Source organism: Tachypleus tridentatus, unplaced genomic scaffold (assembly GCF_004210375.1).
Source record: "Tachypleus tridentatus isolate NWPU-2018 unplaced genomic scaffold, ASM421037v1 Hic_cluster_1, whole genome shotgun sequence".
In the NCBI taxonomy this organism is placed as follows: domain Eukaryota; kingdom Metazoa; phylum Arthropoda; class Merostomata; order Xiphosura; family Limulidae; genus Tachypleus; species Tachypleus tridentatus.
The window spans coordinates 10,236,095-10,254,341 of NW_027467777.1; the positions used below are offsets into that span (position 1 = coordinate 10,236,095).

The 18,247-nt window shown below is 31.0% G+C and overlaps 1 protein-coding gene across 1 annotated transcript in view; it reads right to left on the reverse strand.

The window, feature by feature from the left end:
- LOC143242021 (uncharacterized) overlaps positions 1-13,918 on the reverse strand; it is a 71,479-nt gene extending 57,561 nt beyond the window's left edge. The window contains exons 1-4 of the mRNA XM_076485363.1: positions 13,721-13,918; positions 8,394-8,456; positions 4,656-4,840; positions 681-830 (exon numbers count right to left, since the gene is read on the reverse strand). Of these exons, the coding sequence (XP_076341478.1) occupies positions 681-830; positions 4,656-4,840; positions 8,394-8,456; positions 13,721-13,883 (561 nt within the window). The 5' untranslated portion in view covers positions 13,884-13,918. The remainder of the gene's footprint in view (positions 1-680; positions 831-4,655; positions 4,841-8,393; positions 8,457-13,720) is intronic.
- Between the last annotated feature and the right edge of the window lie 4,329 nt (positions 13,919-18,247).

Here is an 18,247-nt window from a genome sequence, read left to right on the forward strand (position 1 = left end):
CAGCACTGAACGAGAACAGCTATTATGTTAGTGGTGATAATGTGGGAAATGTAAATGTGGTAATCCTGATGACCAGTTAACCTTTACAGAGAGGTAAAAATTCAGCTGGTGTGTCAGTGATAAGATTCAGGGAAAAAACAACATAAACGTATTAAATTAGTCGAAAAACATATCATTCAAAAAGTAAATGTTTGCTTTGTTTTTAATCCATAGCTATGCAATGGACTATATTTGCTTTATCCATCTCAAGAAGTCAATTTCCTGGTTTGAGTATTGTGTGTCTGTGAACTTACCACTTTATCAACAGGGGACCATAAAAGAACTGGTTTGTTCTAAAACACATAACTTGTAAAAGTTAAAGTAATCAGATACATATTTGTAAACTATAGTAAAGTGTGCAATATTAAAAGCACGAGTTAAAATCATTCACAACATGTAAGAAACATAATTATATATAGAGTATGCCTGTATAAGAACGTTCGTGTAAAAGATACAAAGATATGTGTCACAGATCATAATTTCAGTTCATGATTTAAAAAAAACATTCTGGTAATGTTAAGTTTAGAAAGTGTATGTGTGTTTGTTTGGTTATAGCAAAACCACATTGAGCTATCTGCTGTGTTCACCTACTTTTAGCATTATAAATGTGAAGACTTTTGAAATATGAAATAACGTCTCACTTGTAGAGCTGATCGTAGATGAACACCTTCCGTTATGGCTAGATGGTTGAAATTGTTTGAAAACGTACTCTGCATAAATGTAGCAATCAATACCATAACTGATGTCACGTAGCCATTTTTCAGGAACTCCCAAGTTGTTGGGTGGTAACGCTGCCAAAGAGTAATTGATAGAATTATGCATACACTTATAACAATGTACTAAAAAATATTATGAGATATTCCTTTATAGATTGATTTTCATTATGAATATTACTTATACAAAAAAACTAACATAATATGTGCCATATTAAATGAAAAACTATATATTCATGTTTGTTTGATTTAATCTTCATTAAATATGCCATATTACATGAAGAATTATGGATAAGTTTTGTTTTTCATTGAAAATGCCATGTTACATAAATAACAACTTAAAGAGTATTTTATAAAAGCAACTATGAGTCTAGTAGTTTACTTCAAATTTACAAATTGTAAAATGCCACATATTATCTTTGTAATTATAATAAACAGACACAAAAGACATACAGTTAAAGAATAAGACAACTCTATGTTTCACAAATACATTATTTTATTCATATTCATTGTTTTGCCAGTAAAGGCATTATAAAGTATTTAGAGTCATGTTTACCCTTAAGTGTTACCTCTATATAAACTGCTGCCCAAAATCTTAAGGCCAATGAGCATAAAGAAAATAATGCATTTTGCATTGTTAGATTCAACCACTTATTTGAGTAGAGCTTCAAAAGATGAAAATAAATAAAGAGAAAATAAAAATAAAAAACGTTTTTAGTATTTAATAGGGAAAATGTGAACACTATGAATGAAATTAGCCTAAATATTAGCTGGTTAAAAGTTTAAGACCATACTGAAACAAAGCGTTAATCGGTAAACACGTAACAAAATTTAGTCATTTGTGTTCGAGCATTGGCATTGTTAAGATCTCCCACTGACATCTCCTGTGTTACATTGGGTAAAAACATGGTAAAGGCTAAAAAGTTGACAGACTTTGAACGTGGCAGAATTGTTGAGCTGCAAAAGCAAGGTCTCTCTCAAAGTGCCATCGCTGGTGAGACTGGGCGTAGTAAAATTGCTGTTGCCAATTTCTTAAAAGACCGTGAGGGATATGGAACGAGAATTTCAAGTGGTCGCCCAAAAGAAAATTTCGCTGGTATTGAGCAGGAGGATTTGACGGGTTGTCTGGCAAGACACCAACTGATCGTCGAACCAGATTAAGGCCCTTACGGATGCAGAATGCAGCTCAAGAACAATAAGACAGCATCTATGAGAGAAAGGCTTTAAAAACTGTACACATCTTCAAAGGTCGTGCCTCCTTCCACACCAGAAACAGCTCGGTTAAACTTTGCTGAGAAGCATCAAACATGGGATGTAGAAAAGTAGAAGAAGGTTTTGTTCTCTGACGAGAAAAAAATTTAATATGGATGGTTCAGATGGCTTCTAACATTACTGGCATGATAAGGATATCCCACAGAAGACATGTTCTACGACACAGTGGAGGAGGTTCCATCATGATCTGGGATGCTTTCTCCTTCCATGGAACAATGGAGCTTCAGGTTATACAAGGGCGTCAAACAGCAGTTAGCTACACTGGCATATTGAAGAGAGCATCCTTATTGACTGAAGGCCATTGCTTGTGTGGAAATGACTGGATATTTTAGCAGGGCAATACTGCAATCCACAATGTTCACAGGACAAAGGACTTTTCATAGAGAATAACATGATTCTTTTGGACCATTCAGCATGTTCGTCTAAAGTGAACCCAACTGAAAATATTTTGGGGTGGATGGCGGGGAAGTCTATAGAAATGGACATCAATTCCAAACAGTGCATAATCTTCGTGAAGCCATCTTCACCACTTGGAATAACATTCCAGCCAGCCTTCTGCAAACGCTTATATCGATCATGCCAAAGTGAATGTTTGAAGCTATTCGCAATAATGGCCGTGCAACTCACAACTGAGACCTCTTACTGGCCATTTCCTACCCTGTTTAGGACTTCTTTTTGTTAGGGTCTTAAACTACTGACCAGCTAGCATTTAGGCTAATTTCATATTGTTCATATTTTCCCTATTAAATGCTAAAAAAGTTTTTTTTATTTTTATTTTCCCTTTTCTTATTTTCATCTTTCAAAGCTCTACTCAAATAGGTGGTTGAGTCTAACAATGCAAAATGCATATTTTTTTCTTTATGTTCATTGAACTTAAGATTTTGGCTAGCAGTGTATATTGCAAGGTACCTAAAAAAAATATTACACTTTTTTCCATAAAATTCTGTATTTTATTCATTACTTTCTTTACCCTAACTTTATACATATTTGATTAATTTTACTGACCTTGTAATTACCATAAAAAATGCATGAAATAAATCTAAATTAGGATTTTTTTTTCTAATATAACTGCAAATCATAACAGGAAACTACAGTTGTCTGTCCTAAATAGCTCAGAGCTTATAACAGTATACATCTTAAATTATATTGTATTATTGCTCTTTGACCTATGGCTAATGAATAATCCCACTACATGAGTTGTAAATCAGTCACCAAATGTATAGTTCAGGTTATCACAATGAATTACATAACACACAATCTTCTCATGAGTATACCCTGTGAAGAATTATTATTTTTCATTGTCTTACCTTATCTAAACTAGTAAGTTTCCAAATTTTTACATTTCAGCTACTTTTACAGCAAAAAATAAAGAATGCATATGAAGAACCAGAAATATAATACTTACTTCTGTTCTCTTTTGCTGACAATTGTTTATAAAAGTTAAGCCTAGTTTTTTATATTGCTGATACACTAAGTAAATTTTATTTGATTAAATAATGCATCATAGAACATAGAATAATAACACAAATCAAACAATGCCTTATAAGTACTATAATTTGTTTGGTTTTCAAACTGTGTAATAAAAACCTTTAAAATTTAGCTAAACTTGTCAATGTGAATAGCAGGAAAGAAATTTTCCAACTGGTAACAAAATAGACATTACTCTGAAAAATTACAACTGATACATTACAACTCTGGCTTTCTATTGGTTATAAGTAATATAGTATAAAACGTTACAGAGAACTGTTGACTCCTTGTTAAGAGGATGTGACAAATGGGGGTGGCAAGTAGGTCTGATTTTGTAGTTTATGGTCCTGTAAACAAATAGAACTGAAGGTTGTAAAAGTTATGTTTGGTCTTAGCAATATCAATATTATAATGAATAATTTACTTTAAATGACATACTTTTTAGAAAGATGGAATATAAATTTGAAAAGATGGAAGACCTAGAGAACAAATGTAAAAATACTCATGCTAGGGAAGATTGAAGATTTTTTAAATATTTTATTATGAATCATGAACTTAAAACTTATATTAAAATTTGGTTAACTAATCATGTTATGATGCCAAATTTATTAGTATATAAGGATAATAAACAAGTTTAATTCACTTTTGAATGCAAGTCTCTAAAAGGCTATAACAGGTATACTTTGACCTATCCATAGTGACAGGATTAAGTAACTCGGACACAAAACATGCAAATATCCTATGGTACTCTGATGCAACATATGCATACATCCTATGATGCTCTATACAAAACAAGGCCACATCCTATAATGTCCTGATATAAAATATGCAGATATTCCACAGTGCCACTGATATAAAATATGCACACATCCTATGATGCTCTATACAAAACAAGGACACATCCTATAATGTCCTGATGCAAAATATGCACATATTCCACAGTGTCACTGATATAAAATATGCACACATCCTATGATGCTCCCTGCATATTGAAAAACAAACAAACAACTTTTACAGATTATTCTAAAATTTAAATTTAATATTAAAATAAAACTAAAAGTCTGTAAAATATAAATTCACATTTGTGTCTGTACAAACATATATATATATTACTAACTAATTTGTTTACATAGAAACTATCGGGTTAGTTTTTTTTCACGTTACCTTAGTTGGATCAGGCTTAGATAATGTCCCCTCTTGAATAGCTGCTGCATACAAGACAATAATATTGATGGCCATAGGGCCGACTAACCCGACCAAATCACCAACCATTTTCATCATCCCTCCTAGTGCTAAGGTCTTCCAAAATGTCAACCAATAACATTTCCACAGAGACACTACCTTACCAGCTTTTTCTGCATTAAGTTAAAAAAAGAAAGAGAAACTCCAGAAAAGAATTATAATGTATCTCTCTGTAGTTAATTATACATTATCTCTCTGTAGTTAATTATAATGTATCTCTCTGTAGTTAATTATATGTATCTCTCTGTAGTTAATTATACGTATCTCTCTGTAGTTAATTATATGTATCTCTCTGTAGTTAATTATACTTATCTCTCTGTAGTTAATTATATGTATCTCTCTGTAGTTAATTATACGTATCTCTCTGTAGTTAATTATATGTATCTCTCTGTAGTTAATTATATGTATCTCTCTGTAGTTAATTATAATGTATCTCTCTGTAGTTAATTATATGTATCTCTCTGTAGTTAATTATATGTATCTCTCTGTAGTTAATTTATATGTCTCTCTGTAGTTAATTATACATATCTCTCTGTAGTTAATTATAATGTATCTCTCTGTAGTTAATTATATGTATCTCTCTGTAGTTAATTATATGTATCTCTGTAGTTAATTATATGTATCTCTCTGTAGTTAATTATATGTATCTCTCTGTAGTTAATTATACGTATCTCTCTGTAGTTAATTATACGTATCTCTCTGTAGTTAATTATACGTATCTCTCTGTAGTTAATTATACGTATCTCTCTGTAGTTAATTATAATGTATCTCTCTGTAGTTAATTATAATGTATCTCTCTGTAGTTAATTATAATGTATCTCTCTGTAGTTAATTATAATATCTCTCTGTAGTTAATTATATGTATCTCTCTGTAGTTAATTATATGTATCTCTCTGTAGTTAATTATATGTATCTCTCTGTAGTTAATTATAATGTATCTCTCTGTAGTTAATTATATGTATCTCTCTGTAGTTAATTATAATTATCTCTCTGTAGTTAATTATAATTATCTCTCTGTAGTTAATTATATATCTCTCTGTAGTTAATTATATGTATCTCTCTGTAGTTAATTATATGTATCTCTCTGTAGTTAATTATAATGTATCTCTCTGTAGTTAATTATAATGTATCTCTCTGTAGTTAATTATATGTATCTCTCTGTAGTTAATTATAATGTATCTCTCTGTAGTTAATTATAATGTATCTCTCTGTAGTTAATTATCGTATCTCTCTGTAGTTAATTATATCGTATCTCTCTGTAGTTAATTATACGTATCTCTCTGTAGTTAATTATACGTATCTCTCTGTAGTTAATTATACGTATCTCTCTGTAGTTAATTATATGTATCTCTCTGTAGTTAATTATACGTATCTCTCTGTAGTTAATTATATGTATCTCTCTGTAGTTAATTATATGTATCTCTCTGTAGTTAATTATATCATGCATCTCTCTGTAGTTAATTATAATTATCTCTCTGTAGTTAATTATATGTATCTCTCTGTAGTTAATTATATGTATCTCTCTGTAGTTAATTATAATATCTCTCTGTAGTTAATTATATGTATCTCTCTGTAGTTAATTATACGTATCTCTCTGTAGTTAATTATACTTATCTCTCTGTAGTTAATTATACGTATCTCTCTGTAGTTAATTATACGTATCTCTCTGTAGTTAATTATACATCATCTCTGTAGTTAATTATATGTATCTCTGTAGTTAATTATATGTATCTCTCTGTAGTTAATTATAATTATCTCTCTGTAGTTAATTATCATTATCTCTCTGTAGTTAATTATATGTATCTCTCTGTAGTTAATTATATCATTATCTCTCTGTAGTTAATTATACGTATCTCTCTGTAGTTAATTATACGTATCTCTCTGTAGTTAATTATATGTATCTCTCTGTAGTTAATTATACGTATCTCTCTGTAGTTAATTTTCTAACAAATAGTTGGTCTTTTGAAAAGCTTTGCTCATTTTTTTTTTAAATATATTTTCACTTGTCATATCTCTAAATAATTCCTTATTTACCATTATTCTAGTTTCAAAATTTGTACATTACATGCTTTTGGACATATACTTTACCCTCCTACCATTCATTTTACATTTATATAGTTTCAGTTCCATAAAAGAAAGCTTTACTGTATACAATTTATATGTAAATAACACATACTTTAATACACTTCAAAATACTCATTACACTTAATACAATTTATATGTAAATAACACATACTTTAATACACTTCAAAATACTCATTACACATAATACAATTTATATGTAAATAACACATACTTTAATACACTTCAAAATACTCATTACACTTAATACATTTTATATGTAAATAACACATACTTTAATACACTTCAAAATACTCATTACACTTAATACAATTTATATGCAAATAACACATACTTTAATACACTTCAAAATACTCATTACACTTAATACAATTTATATGTAAATAACACATACTTTAATACACTTCAAAATACTCATTACACTTAATACAATTTATATGTAAATAACACATACTTTAATATACTTTAATACACTTTCAATTTATATGTAAATAAAATACTCATTACACTTAATACAATTTATATGTAAATAACACATACTTTAATACACTTCAAAATACTCATTACACATAATACAATTTATATGTAAATAACACATACTTTAATACACTTCAAAATACTCATTACACTTAATACAATTTATATGTAAATAACACATACTTTAATACACTTCAAAATACTCATTACACTTAATACATTTTATATGTAAATAACACATACTTTAATACACTTCAAAATACTCATTACACTTAATACAATTTATTTCTAAAAATTAAAAACACACTAGAAATGGAGATGTTATACAGTTTTTTTTATAAGCCTGACATGGTCTAGTGGTTGAGGTGCTCGACTTATTAGCTAAGGGTTGTAAATTGAAATCCGTGTCACCAAACATGCTCATTTTGTATGTTTGCTGACTGAACTAGCCAGACAGGTGTAAAATACTTTTGACTTACAAAAATTGGATAATTTAAACTTTGTTACTTTCTTTATATATATAAGAGTATTAAGAGTTGGTAGTAAGGTATAAATGTGTTAAGTGCTTTACTTGGATAACCCTAGTTTCCTATGTAGTTTGTGTTCATACTAACTTCTGATTATAGCAAGTTATCTATATCAATCATATCTAAAAAAAATCATTCAAGCAATAACTACAGATAATTTAGTGCACTGTTCTTACTTATGACAATCATAATATGTGGTTTTATCAGTTTAGTACCCTTGTGTTTAACAATGTTTATGACCACATAACACGACTGTATGAAAAATGTGAGGTCTGTTATGATCGTACTTGGACACTGTGTCATATGATAAGCTTTTTTAATCACAACTGATCTTTAAAAAGTATTATGGCTTTGAATTTTTCAACTTTTAAACCATCTGATAAATTTTCCTGATGGTACGCATGTCAAGTCTAATGACATTTTGTCACATTTTAGTTGACATGCAGAACAATGTACAACAAACAGTTATCAGAAAGCCAGCTCACACGAAGAGCTCTTCTCTGCTGTAACACGTAACAATAACATTCTGTTAAAAAACTTTTACGACAGTTTACAAGTAAGTACAAGTACATGCTTGATAAAGCTCTTACCTTTTCTTTGAAATAGATATTATGAAACCTCTTAAACTGATTCTCAGCTTGGTCCACCTAAGAAGATACCAGTAAATATTACATTCATAAACACTGTGTCTTATCCATAAAATATGTAAGTTTCAGAGTTAGCCCATTACACGTTCTCATGTCAGTTATAAATAGAAATTTTATTCACCACTGACCAGGAAGGAAAAAAAAAAAAAAAGATAAAAGTTGTATCAAGTTATGTTAGAATCAATTTTAAATTCAATAATATTTCATAGGGAGTACTGAACTTTCAACAAAACTTCCATTATTTTAATATTGCTAGATGATTCATAAACATATTAAGGAATATGATTTTAAAATGACATGTAAACATATAAACAATTAAAATTATAACAGTCTACTTCTGAAGAAGTTCTAACACTTTTGTGCAGCAGTAGTTAGGTGTAAGTTATTCAGTGCAGAAGATTATATCTTCCTAGTGACCACGCTCTATGTGCTTTTCAATAATGGTTTCACAAAGTTTATCGTATGTTCTATGATCCATGATATTCAATCACAAGCTTAAGCAAACAATGCACACAAAAATCACTGTAGCTAAATTTTAGGACTTGGCAGGTATGTCACTGAATGAAATTACTACAACACTAACTTCTTCACAAAAGCACTACTGATTTGTGACTTATGTACAAACACTCATGAATTTCTTGGTTTATGAACCATTATCAACTTAAACTCTTTGTTTATTACCTTGTTAAGAAAAGATTATCCACTTTTACTGCATTACTTTTTTGAATTGGAGATTTCTTCTTTATAATCATAGCTGTCATTTGTACAAAGTCAATGTTTCTGATTGACTTGGTGTATGATTTTACAGATAGTCACTATCCTATTTTACAGATAGTCACTATCCTATTTTACAGATAGTGACTATCCTAAATGATGTGCTGTGATTTTAACTTTCAGAGAAGACACTAAAGACCCCCTTCTTTATAATTATGTGTTCTTTGGCTCTATATAGTTGAAAACAATCTCACTATATTTATGTTTCTTTGAACAAAGCAGTTACATACCATTCTACACATCAAAGTATGGAGACATTTTTCAGTTAACTTTACACGAAAAGTTTAAGCATCTGAAAACTTGTTTAATCTTTTGGCTATATATTGATTAACACTATACTAAAGTAATGAAATAAAAACCCATGTTATAGTGTGATAAATGCCAAAAGAGACCCCAAACTGGAGCACTTTCAAATAATTGACTATTCATCTTCAGGAGAATAAAGAAGAATAGTTAAATATTTAAAAGTTTTGAGTTAAGGTTTGAAATATGTTAAATATTATAATTTTCCTACAGTGAAAGTATATTTCTAATAGGTACTTCCTTCTATGCACAATATTTGCGATTCTTGTTCAGTACTGCCATCTATATGCAAACGTTTTCTTTACGCATGCCACATAACATGACTCTATGAAGAATGTAAGGTCTGTTATGATCATACTTGGTCACTATGTCATTATACATCATCTATTAACCAATAATAGCATAGCATGCTCACATAACACATGTTGCGTACCACCTCCCTCTACTCACAAGATTACCTATGATCCTACACTGAGGAGGAGGGAACCAATGGAAGGGAACAACAGAAGCATCTGAAGAATACCCTGATAATGAAACTGATCTGAAGATCAGAAAAGGTGAACAGCACCACTTCTGAGCCAGGTATACTCTTCACTTGTGTGTATAATTCATAAAACACAAGAGCAGAAACTGGAAGGCATAGAATAGCTAGGGTGTATTGGACCATATTTGGCAAGTCAGTTACATCTAAAACCTCATCATGGGGTACTGCCATCCACATGAGGGTAGGATAAAGGACATATTGTCCTCATCTAAAAGTCATGAATCAGAGATTGAGACCTCCATAGATTACTGAGTACGACACAAGGATCATCACGACTTCATTAATCCATGAATTGCCATCCAGGACAGAGAGGATACAATCAACACGAGTGAGGACTTAAGTTGATTGGTTCACTCAATGCTGGGAAATGTTGTCCATATGAAGGTAAGATGAGGGATTTAATCAAAGGGGTAAACTGCATTTGTGATGGATCAATTCCAGTGATTGTGAAATAGCATCAGGAGGCTGCATCATCCTGTACCGAGATGGATCAATTCCATGTATATATTGTGATCAAGAGAAAATGGGAATGATAAATTCATTGCATCTACACTACCAGAACACCACCATCCTACTCCCAACTGAATGCTTACAGCCAATTATTTTGTGGAACCCATTCAGGAGGGTGCTTCTGTGGCCAACCACCACAGCGGCTTGGAACTGTAAAGTGGTAATGACTCTCATACTACAGTTGGAGAATGAGGATGTAAATGCAGTAGAGAGTCTGAAGGAATATCATCACAAGAGACAATGCAATAAGTGACCACAATACCTTATTTTCAAAAGCAAACCATATTGAGTTATTCACTAAAGACATGGCAGGTGGGCACTAATTCCCTTCTGCTTTACCCATGCTTTATTTCATAAGTGTTATGAGGTTTTCCAGGAATTCTCACATTCCAGATTGGGACATTAATATGGTCCTCAATGGCCTAACTTTACCTCTGTTTGAAACGCTTTCCTCACGCTCCTTGTTTGATCTGTCCTGTGGATGTTGATTTGTTTACCATTGATGTTTCCTGTAGCTTGTGTTAACCTAACTATCTTCTCAGTCATTCCTTTCTCCCTAAGATCATGGGAACTTGGTAGAATTTTCTCCTTTTCTTGTATTTCCCTTCCTTCTGTCTTCCATCTTTACACTTTTACAGATTCCAACAAGCTTATCTATCCATTTAGGGCCCTATATTGTTATATAGAATGTGTAGGTACCCTTCAGGGTATGTGCAATCATCTTTTTTATTCTTTGGCAATCTGCCTCACTTTATGATCTTTCCCCTCCTACCCATATGAATTGGACTCACTGGAAAACCTCTGAATCTGGAGGAAATGCATGAGTACAGTAAGAGGGAAGCACAATTGCTGTGGCATCTGAAAAAATGAAAGGTAAGGGAGAGAGCCTCTTGATATCTGGAGAGCAAAGAGATGTAAGACTCACAGTCAGAGACCCCGGTGAGAAATTGTACCACCTAAGCCACAGAAGGCTTGCATGCAGGAAATATAAAACTATCCACTTGCACTGGTACACTTCCATGGAAGATGGATGTATGGAAGTAACTTACAAGGATGTGACTCTAAGTGTGAAGCCAGATATTCTTATTAAGGTGTGAAAATGAAGCATGGGGAGATTGGGATGTAGAATAGGGGGTTGAGGTTGATGAAGAATGGAGGAAAACAGTGGAAGAGGGATAGACGAAGAGAAGTTGGCATATTAACCTCATGTTAATGTCAATATTTCGATTATGCAACTTCAGAAGTGTACTAGGAAGATGACAAAACATTTTACGCTTAAGGTATTTAAAGTTTCACTTCAAGCAAGAAAACTTATATTATCTTCAAGTAGTGCTTGTTCACCTAAATCATAACACTGATTAGCACCTGAATCCACAAACAGAACCTTACTTTAAATTTTGATTAACTGATATTAAATTACAACAATCTCTACCCATAATTATTTCTCACATAAAATACACAACCTAACATCTTTCTGGGATTTCTGAGTGGCCAATGTTAAACTGCTTGTCTTAAAAATTTTCTGCTAAATAAAAGTGCATACCCAGTAAACTTTGATAGCATGCATTACAGAACAAAGTAACAGTTTTAGAACTTTAAAAAGACAAAACTAAAAACAAAATGCTATGCACAACATTAACAAAAATAGGTAGTGTAAAATAATAGGCTTTAGGTGGCTCAAAAACAAGACTCATTTTTAATGTTCCTCTGCACCTATCTGCAAAAACTCAATATCTCATCCTTCTTAAAATACATGTACCTCTGAGATAAAATACTAATAACAGTTTTGAAAATTTTACTGAATCTAAGCTTATATCACATGATCTGCACAAATTCACTTTCCTGGATCAGTTTCAGATCAAAACCTAAGACATGATTTAAAGTACTCCAGTCATGTTTCTCAAAACTCTATAAGACATTTTATGATGTTACTCTGCATTCAGTTATCACAGTGTAGATCCTACATTCAACCTTTGACTTTTTTCTTTGAATGCTTATACAAAAGTAATCGAAAATATGAAAGCAAATGTAGTAAGTAATTAACATTGAATAAAATAATCAAGATATTCCATGTTGCTATCTTCAAGATAAATGACTGTAATATAAAACTGTTTTGAACATTTTGTTTACATTTTCTTAAACCTTACTTCTATAGATTCTCACAAGTCAAAGCAAGAATTTCAAATCTTCAAAAATCCACTAGTTTATTGTTTTCCAAAACATTAACTCAACAATTCTGTCAATTTATTTTTACCAGAGGTATCCTCTCTGCTCAAGATGGTAGATTATTTTTACCAGAGGTATCCTCTCTGTTCTAGATGGTAGATTATTTTTACCAGAGGTATCCTCTCTGCTCAAGATGGTAGATTATTTTTACCAGAGGTATCCTCTCTGTTCTAGATGGTAGATTATTTTTACCAGAGGTATCCTCTCTGCTCAAGATGGTAGATTATTTTTACCAGAGGTATCCTCTCTGTTCTAGATGGTAGATTATTTTCACCAGAGGTATCCTCTCTGTTCTAGATTATAAATTATTTTTACCAGAGGTATCCTCTCTGTTCTAGATTGTAGATTATTTTTACCAGAGGTATCCTCTCTGCTCAAGATGGTAGATTATTTTTACCAGAGGTATCCTCTCTGTTCTAGATGGTAGATTATTTTCACCAGAGGTATCCTCTCTGTTCTAGATTATAAATTATTTTTACCAGAGGTATCCTCTCTGTTCTAGATTGTAATTATTTTCTATATGAATATTAATAATTCTGACAATGAACAAGTAAACATATTCTATATCATATAACTAATTGCAGTATGTGATTAATCATGACAAACAGTTATAATGTAAAAATGTAAAAGGTTTTTGGCATTAAAGTTTTACACTTAATTCTTATGTGTTACTTCCTCTATGTATTTACTTTTTATCTCATAAGATAATACAAAACAAACACTAAATTAGTATTCTCAATATGATTATGTTCAATTCTTACTCTTAACTACTGAAAAAGAACACAAAACTGAAACCATAACAAATGAACCTGGTGTAAAAGCCTAAGAATGACTGTTGAGTGTTAGTTCATTAAAACCTAAATGATTAAGTCTTGTTTAGTATCTCTGTTGAAAAACTCATTTGTTTCATATCACTTACTTCAGGCAAGTCCCCTAAATCTTCCAATTCCAAAGGGTTTTTCTTTCCATTTTTCAAAAGTGGAAGCAGCCAAGAAAAGGTTGCTTTAGACAAGAGTGTGGTAAAATGATGTATGTATTTCAGTCTGGTCACATCATACATTACTGATACATCTTCTTCAGCTTTGGGCCATAAATATTTCTAATTAGACAACAAAAAACAAGTATCAGGTGGTGTATAGTCAACCATTTCATGTTTATTTTAATAAAAACTTTATTTTGTTTAAAATAAACACAAATAGTATAACAAACGTTTAGTAAACCAACATGAACGTTTACTACTTGTCAATAAAATTATTCAAAGAAAAAAAATGCTGAGACGAAATATTAATTTATATCACACTATTTTCAACTAGTCCAACATAAATTATTGGACAATATATACTATATATACCCAATATATAGGGATAATAAAACAACAGTATATACACAATACATAGGGATACTATATATACACAATACATAGGGATACTATATATACACAATACATAGGGTTACCATATATACACAATATATAGGGATACCATATATATACAATATATAGGAAAACTATATATACACAATATATACGGATAATAAAACAACAGTATATACACAATACATAGGGATACTAAAAAAACAGTATATACATAAAATGATGGGATACTGAAACAACAGTAGATACACAATATAGGGATACTGAAACAACAGTAGATACACAATATAGGGATACTGAAACAACAGTAGATACACAATATAGAGATTCTGAAACAACAGTAGATACACAATATAGAGATTCTGAAACAACAGTAGAAACACAATATAGGGATACTGAAACAACAGTAGAAACACAATATAGGGATACTGAAACAACAGTAGAAACACAATATAGAGATTCTGAAACAACAGTAGATACACAATATAGGGATACTGAAACAACAGTAGATACACAATATACAGATTCTGAAACAACAGTAGATACACAATATAGGGATACTGAAACAACAGTAGAAACACAATATAGGGATACTGAAACAACAGCAGACACACAATATAGAGATTCTGAAACAACAGTAGATACACAATATAGGGATACTGAAACAACAGTAGATACACATTATAGGGATACTGAAACAACCGTAGATGTACAACATAGGGATATTGAAACAACAGTAGATATACAACATATCCAGACTATGCAATAGAGAAAAGTAATTTTATATATAAACATTACTTTCACACCCTGATGTATCACAATCTGAGTCAGACTGACACAATCAACTCACAAATACATTTGAAATGGGCATAATTTTTACACAGAACAGAACTGTCAGTTTTACTAAAATAAAAGCAGACTAGATACTACATACTAGATACTACATTCAACATACTACATACTACATTCTGTATACTAGATACAACATACTATAAAATGAGAAATCAGAATGGTAATACCTCAAATTTTTGGTTAGCTGGGATAACTAAAAACTATAAAATGAGAAATCAGAATGGTAATACCTCAAATGTTTGGTTAGCTGGGATAACTAAAAACTATAAAACGAGAAATCAGAATGGCAATACCTCAAATGTTTGGTTAGCTGGGATAACTAAAAACTATAAAACGAGAAATCAGAATGGCAATACCTCAAATGTTTGGTTAGCTGGGATAACTAAAAACTATAAAATGAGAAATCAGAATGGCAATACCTCAAATGTTTGGTTAGCTAGGATAACTAAAAACTATAAAATGAGAAATCAGAATGGCAATACCTCAAATGTTTGGTTAGCTGGGATAACTAAAAACTATAAAATGAGAAATCAGAATGGCAATACCTCAAATGTTTGGTTAGCTGGGATAACTAAAAACTATAAAATGAGAAATCAGAATGGTAATACCTCAAATGTTTGGTTAGCTGGGATAACTAAAAACTATAAAATGAGAAATCAGAATGGCAATACCTCAAATGTTTGGTTAGCTAGGAAAACTAAAAACTATAAAATGAGAAATCAGAATGGCAATACCTCAAATGTTTGGTTAGCTAGGAAAACTAAAAACTATAAAATGAGAAATCAGAATGGCAATACCTCAAATGTTTGGTTAGCTGGGATAACTAAAAACTATAAAATGAGAAATCAGAATGGTAATACCTCAAATGTTTGGTTAGCTGGGATAACTAAAAACTATAAAATGAGAATCCAGAATGGTAATACCTCAAATGTTTGGTTAGCTGGGATAACTAAAACTATAAAATGAGAAATCAGAATGGCAATACCTCAAATGTTTGGTTAGCTGGGATAACTAAAAACTATAAAATGAGAAATCAGAATGGCAATACCTCAAATGTTTGGTTAGCTGGGATAACTAAAAACTATAAAATGAGAAATCAGAATGGCAATACCTCAAATGTTTAGTTAGCTGGGATAACTAAAAACTATAAAATCAGAAATCAGAATGGCAATACCTCAAATGTTTGGTTAGCTGGGATAACTAAAAACTATAATATGAGAAATCAGAATGGCAATACCTCAAATGTTAGGTTAGCTGGGATAACTAAAAACTATAATATGAGAAATCAGAATGGTAATACCTCACATGTTTGGTTAGCTGGGATAACTAAAAACTATAAAACAAGAAATCAGAATGGCAATACCTCAAATGTTTGGTTAGCTGGGATAACTAAAAACTATAAAACGAGAAATCAGAATGGCAATACCTCAAATGTTTGGTTAGCTGGGATAACTAAAAACTATAAAATGAGAAATCAGAATGGCAATACCTCAAATGTTTGGTTAGCTGGGATAACTAAAACTATAAAATGAGAAATCAGAATGGCAATACCTCAAATGTTTGGTTAGCTGGGATAACTAAAAACTATAAAATGAGAAATCAGAATGGGAATACTTCAAATGTTTGGTTAGCTGGGATAACTAAAACTATAAAATGAGAAATCAGAATGGCAATACCTCAAATGTTTGGTTAGCTGGGATAACTAAAAACTATAAAATGAGAATCCAGAATGGTAATACCTCAAATGTTTGGTTAGCTGGGATAACTAAAAACTATAAAATGAGAAATCAGAATGGCAATACCTCAAATGTTTGGTTAGCTGGGATAACTAAAAACTATAAAATGAGAAATCAGAATGGCAATACCTCAAATGTTTGGTTAGCTGGGATAACTAAAAACTATAAAATGAGAAATCAGAATGGCAATACCTCAAATGTTTGGTTAGCTGGGATAACTAAAACTATAAAATGAGAAATCAGAATGGCAATACCTCAAATGTTTGGTTAGCTGGGATAACTAAAAACTATAAAATGAGAAATCAGAATGGTAATACCTCAAATGTTTGGTTAGCTGGGATAACTAAAAACTATAAAATGAGAAATCAGAATGGCAATACCTCAAATGTTTGGTTAGCTGGGATAACTAAAAACTATAAAATGAGAAATCAGAATGGCAATACCTCAAATGTTTGGTTAGCTGGGATAACTAAAAACTATAAAATGAGAAATCAGAATGGCAATACCTCAAATGTTTGGTTAGCTGGGATAACTAAAAACTATAAAATGAGAAATCAGAATGGCAATACCTCAAATGTTTGGTTAGCTGGGATAACTAAAAACTATAAAATGAGAAATCAGAATGGCAATACCTCAAATGTTTGGTTAGCTGGGATAACTAAAAACTATAAAATGAGAAATCAGAATGGCAATACCTCAAATGTTTGGTTAGCTGGGATAACTAAAAACTATAAAATGAGAAATCAGAATGGCAATACCTCAAATGTTAACTAAAAACTATAAATCATTGTTAAACATTAATCATTGTTAGAGTTTATTTATTGTTTATTTTTAACAGACAATAAGTGACTTTACTTAATTTTTAAGCCAGTGTGTAACATTGACTGTTGTAACAGACACAAGAATAATACTATCAAGTATGTTTTTATTATTTTGTGCAAAGCTACACAAGAGCTATTTGTGCTCTACACAGTATGATGAAATATGTACCATCATTTGTACAGTGTGCTATAAAAAAACAACACACCAGTAGCCTAAAGGTTAACAACAGTACACATGCAGCCAAACATTATCATCTTGTAGAATCCAAAAACACTGAAAATTAAATTAAACTACTTTTAGTTTTAAAACTGTGAAAATATTTATTAAAATCCAGAAAGTTTTAGGCTTTACAGTGAAATACAAATACATTTTTATCTTTAATGTAAAACAAAACATCAAATAATTTATTTAACATTTGAAAGGTTCATATAAATATAAAAAGAGAGATTTCCTTTAGAAGAACATGTGATAAGAGCAAATTCAGCTAATGATCTAATTTCACATTTACATTTGTAAACGCTCGTAAGTGATTAATCAGTTCAATTCTAAGATATTAAACGTGTGGCTATCATTACAATTTATAACTGCTGTTGTGTTAGCAGTGCCAACAAGCTTATTAAATACACCTGTTTCATATGTTTA